This window comes from Habropoda laboriosa, unplaced genomic scaffold, assembly GCF_001263275.1.
Source record: "Habropoda laboriosa isolate 0110345459 unplaced genomic scaffold, ASM126327v1 scaffold40, whole genome shotgun sequence".
Lineage (NCBI taxonomy): Eukaryota > Metazoa > Arthropoda > Insecta > Hymenoptera > Apidae > Habropoda > Habropoda laboriosa.
The window spans coordinates 7,773,345-7,785,710 of NW_017100231.1; the positions used below are offsets into that span (position 1 = coordinate 7,773,345).

A 12,366-nucleotide genomic window follows, 5' to 3' on the forward strand; every position below is an offset into this window, starting at 1 on the left:
TTCACAGTTATTAGGATTCAAGAAGGATCCGCTCAGATATTCTTCCGTGGAAGCACACAGAAGATAAAAAGAACGGTTTCTCAAAATTCCAGCAGACACTCACGAATCCGGTCGCGGTGACGTGTTAAGGAACCCGGAATTGGTTGCAATTCGTAACTGGTCGCGCGAACATTCCCCTCGAACGCGAGGCACACTCGCGCTACGTTCACGGTGTTCGTCGACCCGCGAATCCTCGATAGCTTTCTCAAGCGCGCGAAGGAACTCCCTTGTCACGCTCGAAAGTCCTCGAAAGAAGCGTTCCAGTTTTTCCTGAATATAAATATCAAATAGTTGAGATGTCCAACTGCTGCAGCTGTATCCGTGGATGTACCACGGACACTTATCAACCTCTGAGTTCACAAAGATTCTCTGGTAGTAAGGGGAAGGTCTACAGAGATGGAAGAGAGATACTGAAGAGCCCTAGGAATCAGAGAAGAAAGCTGAGCGTGCGCTACGACGCTGTTAGACCCGCTGGTGGCGCAAGGTTAGAATATCTCGCGAGAGGAGGGTTGTTTAGAAAGTTGGAATTTGTGTGTAAACCGTATGTGAGTTTTGTGTGAATCTTCTGTTTCTTAAATGGAAATCGAAACCTAACCTAACCTAACTTTGCGCGAGCTATCTATTATTCTTTCAGTTTTTTAAATCTTTAAACCTTTCTTTTTCATAAGGTATTTTTTATTTGTATCGTTCGAACAATTTTTAAAGAATTTAAACCGTCAAACATACTACCAGTCCAACTGACGTAAGTAAATTGTAACCGTTCACCTCACCTTGTAGTAAAGTAAACAGAAGATCAGTGTCATACGATACGTAATATAATACTCTTGTGTAAAAACCGTTGGAAGCCTGGACTGCTATGTTGTGTTGAGATTCGGTTAGATATTTTTCTTCTACTCTGCAGAAAGTACAATCAACACGCTTTAAATAAAGTCAGACGTATTTAGTGAAAGTAGAATGTGTATTAGAATAACAATAACGATAAATACAGCAGATAAGATAATTATAGTTATCCTTTATAAAAGATCACCTTATTCCTAGCTGGTTCTCTAGATTGGTTGTCGATTCTTAGGACTTGACATGCTTGAATTTGTTTCAATATTATACGCAACTTTCGTAATGGAAAAAAATTGAAGGTGACCCTGAGACCATGAAATGTATAACAGATAAATAAAAAGCAGTGCACTATGTTCGTATATAACGAATTTTGTCGATGTGGTTCCGTGTTACATGTATCATCTTACATATGTAATGTACCTTGTGAATTTTTTGAACATTTTTTTGTGCGCTGTTCAGATATTTAGGAAGTTTTCAGGTACGTAAACACAGAGAATGTGTTCGGAATGGTAATGATGTCTGGTTTAGGTTAGCTTGGAATAGTAATGGCGATTTTACTGTCAGGTTCGGCGTGAAAGATTGCTGCTCAACCTTGAATGTATTCATTCTGATTAACAAGAAAATTTATTTTTATTTCTAGAACGATAAGGAATTCGGTGTCGAATTGTTCTTGGTTGACTGTTAGGTTATTTTGAATAGAATTGAACGGGTAAAATCAGGTGTGAAAAAATGGGAAATAATACCATCTTCGTAATTTATTGTAAATATTGTTTGCTTTTCAAATGCCATTTAATAAATATTTTCCACGGTAAAGATATTAATTAATATTATTGACATTGAAACATTATGGTATTGCATTAATTGATATCGATATTAATATTGAATGATGTGAAATGATACGGTGTAATGATATCTCAAGTACACCCTAACGATTTAACTTGTTTTTTTGTTACAGGTGAGTGATCACTGCTCTCTATAGTTCGAATCCTGTCGATCAATAAACAAGGTAAATATATACTAAATATTTCAGTTTATAACCTTTTAAATTATAAAAATATTCAATAAAAAGATCTATAAAGAAAATCAAATTAAATTTAAATTAACCAACAAATTAAATTTAAATTTATCCTTTTCAAAACTCCGTCAAACCACTCAACTTAGTTTACCAACGAAGTGTATTAAAATTAATCTACATGGAATCACAAACGCGGACACAAATATAACTGACTATGTACTACATTCCACGGAAACCAAAATTCAAGGGCAAAATTAAATATAAAACAAAAAAATCGTTGTTCTATTTCACGAGTTGCTGCATCTCCTCTTCTAAATTGGCAATTTTTCAAAATTACCACATGAAACCCCCACAGCCTCGACGACCATTCATCGAGAACAGCGCAGGGTTAGTTTAGCATATATGTACATACTCTGTATACTATAGTATATACTCGTAAGCTTGAAGGGTGCGCGAAGGGTTGCAGTCACGTGACCGTTGAGTAGAAGAAGGGGTAGTCTCGTGATTTTTCCACAATCGTGCGGAAGTGGCCCGTCAGTTCCGCAGGAACTCTCGCGCGGTTTAGACGTTCTGTGGTTTCTATCTCCTTTCTCTCTCTCTCTCTCTCTCTCTCTCTCTCTCTTCTCTCTCTCTCTCTCTTTCTATTACCGTTTCTACGATTCTTGCGCCGTGCGTGACCAGCGGTGATCTCGTGCGCGCCAGTCGTTCCACATCGTTCGTTTCCTACGTTTATCGGTGCACTTTATCGTCCTTAAATAGTCCGCATCCTACTTTTTTTCTTTTTTTTTTTTTTGCTTCTCATTGAGGTGTTTCCTGTACTTATTTCGAATTCACTCGTATTGTTTCTGTGCACGATTTTCCTACGATATCCTTGATATAACTTTTCCAAGTATTTTTTTTTAACCGTGGTATTGTAGGTTTTATTCATTTTTTTTTTTTTGTACTTTTTAACGTGGTGTTTTTGTACATACTATTTATTTTATTATACATTCTTACGTGTTTTGTTTTCGTCTTATTCATTTTCTGCTTTTTACGATTTGCCCTTTCCCTATGATTCCCTTATGTGATTTTTATCTAATGCCTCTTGCATAACGTGTGACACAGTGCAAAATTTTCAATCTGTTTCTCTTAATTCTAGTATCAAAATTTTACCTCTAAACGACACGAAAAATCGAGTAATGGGAGTACAATTAGTGTTCATTTTTCTACTTATCGAGTGACAATTTACGTATTTTAAAAAATAATTCGTCGATCCTGTGTTTGCATCATGCTGATAATTTTAACAATTTTCAACAATTTCGTGATTTCATCGTAAATTTTCTTATTGTCTGTGATGTTTTTCGATACTTGTGAAACCAAAAAATGAATTACGTGAAATGGAAACGATTCTCGAAGGTATAACGCACTTATATTGTCTTCATCCCTCAAATTCAACGTTCAACGTGGTTTTTAGAATTCACTCGAGTGGCCAGTAGAAATTCAAACGTTCCACAACGAAACGAGTCGTTAAACGACACATTAGATCCAACATGGAAATTGATGTTGTGTTTCCGTCCATTGAGACCATCGGCGGGATTGAAAGCATGCTATTTGATATTTCATGTTGACGTTGGTCGATCGTAATCGACGAGATGTATAGTGCAAAAAGCATGGGGAAAAGTGGCGTCGCAAAAAGTCGCACTGTATATGAGGCAACTAATCATTTAACCGTATTTCTTCTTACGAAGCTTCAGTATTTTCACACTTAGAACGACTGTCGGTAATTTCTCTTTGAAAAAAAGAAAAGAAAAATTTATAGAAAAGGTAACTTCTATTTTAAAATTAAATTAAAAATTTTTAAAGGTAATACTTTTTCTTTTTTTTTTTTTTTTTTTAAGAAAGGTGCATCTTACGATTAATCGTGCATTTTTAATAGAATGTTATTTTCAGTTGAATTTAGTACTCATTTTCATCTTTTTCATCCAGAAGTTAATCACGGAAATTTTTACGACATTTTGAGAATGTAGAATTTTTATTTTTCGTTTCCATTGTTTCAAAGCCTCGAATCATTGAAATTTCATTGATAGATCTGAGGATAAGGGAAATTTAAAGTTGATAAAGTGAGATAAATTAAGTCTCGTTTACAATTGTGAAAATAATAAAACGAAAATTATGACGTTGGGATAACTCAGAGTTAATGGAAATTAGATTTTTCTTAATATATTCATTCTGCCTGACGTGATCTCTATGCTTTGTTTCTTCGTTCCTCAAGTCCGTTTACAAGTGCACTCGTGTCTCTAAATTGGGTCTAAGGAGTCTCTGTTGCTAAACGCGTTAGCCGAATTCCACGCGTCCAATCGAACCCCTGACCAGTCTCGTTAACGCATTTGAACGCGTTGCAAGGTAAACCTACCAATTGGAATTATTCTGTGTATCCCTTCAGCAGAAAATTACAATTCTGATCAAATTTATCATTTCCTTCAAATGCATTCAACAACGTAGATTAAAGTGGATCATCCTGTATATTACCGTTTCGTTAAAAAAGAATCTAGTGGATTATTCGTTGGTGGTGTACCTAATTGTAATTTATATTTTTACGAGAAGTCTCATTCAGGACTCACAAAAATCGCATTTCCAATTCCCCGTTTCGATTTCACGTTCTCCTCTTCGACCGTAGCCTGCGATCCTTTATTTCCGATCGAATTCACAGCCACTGTCTTTCACTAGGGAACTTTATTAAAATCCCTAGTGGCGTGGATGGGACCGATGGACGTTCCATTAACAGCGACGAACGCGCGAAATACAGGAGCTTCCAGCGGGAATCGAACCTTTTCCCTTGGAAAAATCGCGCTTTTAACGTTGCGACCCGTGCCTTGCGCGTGTTTCACTTCTCTCTCTCTCTCTCTCTCTCTCTCTCTCTCTCGCTTTAACTCCGTTGACTCTCGCCTTCGTCGTGCAAATAACGCGTCCGAGCATTCGCAGCGGAATAAATGAAATTGCTGTCGCGTGTAACCTGTCGCCAGCGGGACGAAAGTACTCTGATTAATGCCGTAGCAATGTGCAACTATGGTGTTCAGGACGCCAATGCGATTTTCATTAGGGTTACCGTTATTATCTGCGAGGTGGAGTCACCGTCGTAAGTGTACGGTTCAATTGGATGGATTTTATTTTTATTTTTATTTCAGTAGCGTGTTGAACACTGACATAAGAGTTACTTTTTTGTGTAATCGCTTTTGTTATGTTTAGTGTGTGGAGTACTACTATGTACTTTATCGAAAAGATTAGATTTAATAACTGTTACATTTACATTTATTCACCGCAATGTACAGTTGGTGGAACAGATATCATGAGGTGGTGAATTAAAGCATTAAGTAGCGACATCTTAGAACGACTTTCAAGATGACTTTAAGAGGACTTTCTTTTTAATCAGTTTTTTGTTATTTATCACGTGCACATTCTCAAACTATACAACCTTGTTTTAGTCATTTCTACTTAGTGTTAATTGCAGGGAAAGTAATTTCGGTATTCATTACAAGTGAAGTGTATTGTCTATGTTAATTCATTTTCCTTACACACAGTGCTACATATGAATTCATTAGTAGGTTACACTAACTCTTTAAGAGTTAAGATATGTAAATAACATAACAACTTTTTTGTTGTATTTTTTTATATTTCTGTTATATTTAATAAAACAATGAGATATTTCTTGAACGTTGTATAAAAGAAATATCTGTAAACCACACGGAACATAACCTATTAATTCATCACCACTTCTATTATCACCTTTCAGAATATCTCTGTATTCTGTAAAATTGTTATCTTAGATATATTCATAAGAAACAATTCGACATATATTCAGTTCCACCGAAGAGGAATTTGTCGAGAACGAATCGACGGTTCGTGGAAGCCTCAAGCCGGAGGTTAAATATGTATGTGTTGGAGAAAAAGTCGTCGGTAGAATGCAGCGCTCGTTGAGACGCGCCTCTTGGCATTTACATCGTGCTCACCGTGGTACTGTTATTTCTGCGGCTCCCCTCGTTGATATACCGATGCTGGGACAGTTTCTTGCCTGTTTCTGCGAAATTTTCCGGAATATGCTTTTCTTTTACCATAAACATACGTATATAATGTAGCTGCTGAAATTGTCGAATAGAGCATTAGATATATACAACACGTAACTGGACTTAGAATCTTCAAATGGCAGCTCTGTAACCGAGACCACAAATTAGACATTCTCTCATGAATTTTGTTCTAAAGTATTAGACAAATAGTATTATACATCAATAGTATTATATATAATTTATATTATTATCACCACTTTGATTTATATTATTATTTTGAGAAACGTGTTTCAGGATAACCTCCAAAATTTTTTTAATTTCACAAAAAATTTTCATCACCACACGTGAAAAATTTCAATTTTTCCGATACCAAAACAACAATCTGCCCTTTTAACCTATCTTCCCGAGTTATGCTAGGTTAGGTTAAGTAGGTCAACGAGAATTTTTTTTTTCAACTTGACGCGACTTTTTCACAACTTTTTTCCCCATGTTAAAAAGTCACTAGGTGCCTCTTAGAGGAAGGTAAATTTTTTATCGCAGTGCAGGGGAAAAGCGTAAGAAAATATGCAAATTGAATGAGATCATGCGCTGCTGTGACCTTCGTCCAATTCATGGTCATGAAAGAAGAAGAAGAGAGAGACTGTAGCGCGCCGTGAATAATGCACGGTAGAGCTAGAGACATCTGGTTCTCGCTAGTATAAGGGCCAAGAACCGAGCTGTCCAAAATGCTTGCTTCTTGAAGCAGTGAAGCACCCCGTAAGTGCACTGTACTTTATTTACAGGATATTTGTGTCTACTGTGCGCGGTAGCCCTCTTGCGTCCTCTAGTGTCATTGAATTATTTTAGGAAGGTCACTGTACGTGGCCCTCGTTCAAGTCATTCTTTTCTTCTGCCGTCGTCATGCACTTGCTAAAGCGAGAATGTAGTATTTTAGTTCTAAAATGAAGTCTAAAATGCGAAAGTAGCAATTAGCATATTAAATGGGTACTTTCAACGACAAAGCTTTTTTACTTCACAGTCTATTTCACAGTGCACTGTTGAATCTGTTGATGAGGATAATAATGTTTTGAGAGGTTAGAAAATTTAACGATTTAGATATGAACGTGTTGGAACAATTTTTTTTTTTTTTGGAAATGTTTCAGACATTTTAAATTTTCTAAAATGACGTTCCAAAGTTACTTTAGAAATACTTAAAAAGCGACACTCTTGATTTAAAATTTTTTTCGGTATTTACAATATGTAAATCAATTAAATGAAATATTACTCTTTTTAAAACAAATAATAAATTTTATTAATTTTAAAAATCTACCAGCCTTCGCTAGTCTTGTAATTGGATTCTGGGACACCCTGTATACATAGTGAAGTTGCCGCACATCCGAGAACATACAGGTTAGAAAAAAATTTTCAGAAAAATTCCATCACGATTCCTTCAATCGTATCTTCCATTACAATACGTCGGGACATCTGTTACCACAATTAAAACTATAAACGATCGAAAGCTCATTTGCCGACGGCGAGAGATAACCTCACATTTCTCGATGCAAATGCAGGATCACGAAACTGTGAAATAATTTCACGGTGATTGCAGTCGGTCACGTTTGTTTATGTGAGGCGGCTCTATAAATATTCAGCGTCTCTTCGCCTCCCCTATTTTTCTCCCTCTTCGTTTCCGTTCATTTTAATCCCGCCCGCGGAATATCCCGTTAGGGAAATCGTTCGAAGAGCAGCAGCTCTCGCTAACGAGGCGGGCGCTGTTTCCAGTGGCGAGAAGCGACAACGATCCGATTTCCACTAAGTGTACAGAAGTATTATATATGTATATGTATATGTATTCGTATATAGGCAACACGAGTGAAAGTGAACACACGAAGTGCGTAGTGAATTTACGCGGTACGTGAATTCGATCAGTTGTAAACGCGCCTGAAGGGGGATCAATCGACCGATCGACATCCATTTTATACGCTGGATACCACACTGAGGTGAGATACGTTTCGAGCTTAACTTCTCTTGAGCAATGAGAACGTGACTTAACTTGTCATATGAAAATGCTTCTTCTTTTTTCTATATCGATTAGTTAGCAAAAATTTAGGAGGCTAAAGCGTGTAGATATTTCTTGTAAATTCAGTAAAAATATTGGTAGTTTATCGAACGTGAAATAAACGAGAGAAATATGATTCTTTATATTTTATACAATATACAACATGGATGTTATTTAATCGAGAAATGTATCGATTTATAGGTTAATAATTTTTTTACTAGAAAATGTATAGTATATTTTACAATTTTTCTTCTTCTGTTGTTTTGGGCTGTAAGTGAGGTTAGATGTGGTAAGCTAGAAAGATACGTACGCAAGAAAAATTGCTCTATTTTTCGAGTGATTTATGGTCTTGTTTAAAGTATGTAGCTTGAGAGAAGGTGGAGCCTAGAGTTGTTTGAAATTTAATACGTTCTTGGAATGTAGAGTAGACTTTTTAGATATATAGCTACAATTTCAGTACCTAATCTCAATTCTCAGTTTCGACTCATCGAACGTTATATTTATTTCTATTTTTCCACGGTAATATGTATTATTTTAATAATTATCGAAAATTCTGTCAGTCCATTAGTCCGTTTCCATTTGAAAAGCAATTTCTTCGAAATAAATCCAACATGGCCGACAGTTTGATCGAATTCGAATTACGCGGGCCAATAACGAGGTCGCGAGGGTCGACGTTCAAATTATATCCGTCTCGATATCCAAACGTAGATGCGTCGTCGCGATTAAAGAAGGGATATCTCGGGTTGGATGCATCGACTCGATAAAAACTCAATTAGAAGCCGTCGTTCGGGCTCCCTCTGCGGCGTGTTCGTATCGCGGTGTGCCCGACAGAATTCGATTAAAAGTTGTGAACGCGATTAGACTGCTCGTACCTCGTATTTCGACGTCGATCAAAATTTTATCCTACGAATATAGTGAAAAGTGCACAGTGAACGTTCATCCGTTGCTCGAGAATTTTTTTTACTGAATTTTTCAGTGAACTGTGTCAAACTTCATTTCACGCGGGATATATTTTAGGCTCTCGTGATATGTCTGTTAGTTGAAGCAAAAGTTAGGTTAGGTTACGTTAGAGATATTTCTGCAGAGAACACGCGTAAGCCGCAAACACTGAAACATATAATAACGTTATTAAGAATGTTTTTTTTTAGTTCATATTTGGTATGGGTTCTTTTTGTAAAATTTTTTTCTTAAATATATGATGTCCACTTTTTAAATTTTTGTTCGAACAAATTAATATTTGTCACAAGTGTTATTTGACGTTGCAGTGGAAAAGGTTAATCGCGTAATTTGAATCGAGAATTCGCTCGATCTAACCTAACCTCTCGTGTTATCATTTTTTAGTGGTTGCGTGTTATGGTTACCTGTGACAAGTGAGGATTATTATGTGCGATACAATTTAATAAACACTGAATTTGACCAAAAAAATTGGATTTGTTATTAATACATCCGATAAAAATTTGTCGAAATTGTTCGACATACATACCGACCGAGCAACGTTCTGTGATCGAAGGCGGTGTGAACTTAGGCGCGAACTTACGAATTCCGCGTTCGTGCAACGGCAACTTCACTCTAATTTGCTATCAGAAGTCGAGACGGTGGTAAATTACACGAATTTATACGCCAACTTCTCCTACACAGTAATTACGTTATCTTTGATAAACCAATTAAATCGAAGATACGGTAAATTGAATCGATCGAAGTAATTCAATTAAAATGTTCCTTTACTCGTTATAGTTGGAGATAGTCGAATCATGAACTCCTTAACGATGTTGGTTCTCAAAATAGAGTTATCCGATGTTACTTCATTTTAGAATGCTAATTTTACGGCATTAAAGATTTTTCAATTGATCCATTTGGATGGAGAAATGTCTCGTGTGTTAAATTATTCTAGTGACAAATGTAGTATGCAGTCACGTTTGAACGGGAAAATATATTCCTTTTTTCCTTGTTTTCGTACCTTTTCAGGGGACGTAATTAAACTGGAATGCAATTAAAATTAAAGACTTTAAATTGCCTCTACGTTTGCACAACTTGATTACTTGCTAGTGTGGGAATTTTAGTAAGAAATTTGAAAAAAGTAATAACATTCCGACGAAATAAGTTTGTGGATGAAAAAAGTTACGTATAGAGATGTTATATTTAACATTCATTATAATACATTTTATTCGGAATGACTCGAAATTCTTTTGTAACACTCTTATTGAATCACTCTGTATTGCAATTTTATCAATAAGAATAGTTTACTAAAAAGAATAGTGACTTACTGCAATATTTTTAACCTTGAAAAATGCTCGAAAACCCACCCCTTCTCTAATTTCTCTTTCATTTTTTTGTCAACTTTTTTGGTTAGCTACTTTCCATTCGTTTCACGAGAACACCGCCTTAAAGCTCGAGATCGGCGAACAATGGTCGCGACGAAGTGAAATAAGAATGACAATGCCGTTTAATTGGCTGAACAAATTTCGTTCTTGTTGAATATTCACAGTACGTTCACGGGGCACCGGATACCGTTTACTATGGCGTTTCTTCCGCGTTTCCACGCTGGCCGACTCGAGCTTCATTAATTGTCTCTTGGTTACCTTGTTTCGCGGTGACTGAGAAACGTTCTGAAGGCTGCTTTGAAAGTATCACTAGCCGTCGATTCTTCGGGCTACCGAGAGATGTTTCATGAGAGAGTGACTGCTACAATATTTATTGAGATTTTACCTTTCATATACTGCTATTTGAAAAATTATATTACCATATATGTTCACGAGAATTGTAGGAATTTGAAGAAAGTTAACACAAATTTAGATTAGCTTTGAGAAATTTTTAATAGTAAAATGTATCGAAATAAGAAATTCTATAGATGATTAGAAATGTAGACAGACTAACAGCACTGCTAGCAGTTGTACTTACATTCGGCTATCTTCGGAAACGATCGGTTCCCGATCGTTCGTGTTACGGTCAGTCGGTTGCAGTCGCTGAGATCGTTTACTTGTCGCTTGGATACGTCGATGGGTGTTTAGAGGTTAGCCGTTGAAACCTCGAGGCATGTTGCGAAGTTTTTTACGCGCACTACATTACAAAGGATTGTATATTCGGCTATTTTTCGTAAATTAACGCGCGTAAGACAAAGTGATCAGCATTCTGCTTAGCCTCCGTTGATTTAATTGTCGAAGTTTATGTTGGTTTCCGGCGAGCATGCAGTTGCTGGTATAATTGAAGACTACGTGATCGCGCGTGATTAAACGGTGAATTGAAGGAAAGTGGGATTTAATTGCAGGAAATTGATTAATGACTATGGTTACTCGTGCGTTTATCATGAAACGTACGTTTCTGTCGTCGTCGTCGTCGTCGTTGTCGTCGAGGCATCTGCTGTATTTTGAATCCTGGCGATAGTTTGCTGTAGTTCGTTACACTAATGAAACGTCTTCATTATCAAAATTATTAACGTACCATTTTGTATATACTAATAAGCAAACTACAATGTTACAGTCAAATTATGTATAACAACGCTTCGAATATTTGGAATTCAGGTTATAAGTTCAGATTTTATCTTGAACGTCACAAGTATTCGAACTTTCCATCGCGTTGCCCGTTTTGTACTAATATTAGCCTGTCTATGTTTAATATTGCATTTCCTGTACGATGAAGATGGCTGACACGACATTTCGAACGAAATACCCGTTCCAATATTTACTTTCAAGCAGTATCGTTCAAAATTGCAAAAGAATAAAAAATTTCATTGTAAGTGAAAGTATAAATAAAAAATCAGTAGCATCGTAATACATAATAACTTTATTCTACAGTCGGGAAATAAACTCTAACTACAAAGACGAAAGAAAAAGTGACGGAAAAAGCAAGTAAAAGAATTAAAATTATAATGGAAACGTTGCAAGGAAATTCGTGCGGCTCAAACATCCGCTACATCTATGAACACATACACGTACTACGCAACGGTGACGTGTGACGCAGACACAGGGGCGGTTGAAGGGTGGGTGGATAGTGATGAGAGAAGGCTAGTCCGGCTGTTCGTTTTTAACCAGCCACCTGCAGTCCGACGGGATTTAGGTAATTTACCCGTCTTCCTTTCGCAGTTCCGGCTAATGCAGGAACTTTCGCGGTCGGATCTCGTCTGCCGCAGCTGCATGCCTCTTCTTTTCTACATTTCCAGAACGAAAACCGCCACGGCGCGTAGTGTCCACGAACGTCACGTAAGTCGCGACTACTGCATAGTCCGCACACACTGATCATCTGTGCAGGGGGGAGACTCGAGGGAATAATTTGTGATAGGTGCATATATATGCACTGATGACCGATAAAACACGTACAATTTGATCTCTACAAAACCCAATAATTGGTAATATTATCAGCGTTTAATTGTTTCTAGTGTTTCGATCGATATAATTCGATGTAGG

General features: G+C 36.8%; 1 protein-coding gene across 1 annotated transcript in view; it reads left to right on the plus strand.

Annotated features, from left to right (window-relative positions):
• Positions 1 to 335: 335 nt before the first annotated feature.
• Positions 336 to 12,366, plus strand: part of LOC108571626 — a 242,828-nt gene continuing 230,797 nt past the window's right edge. The window contains exon 1 of the mRNA XM_017933705.1: positions 336 to 523. Coding sequence (XP_017789194.1) covers positions 336 to 523 — 188 coding nt within the window. The remainder of the gene's footprint in view (positions 524 to 12,366) is intronic.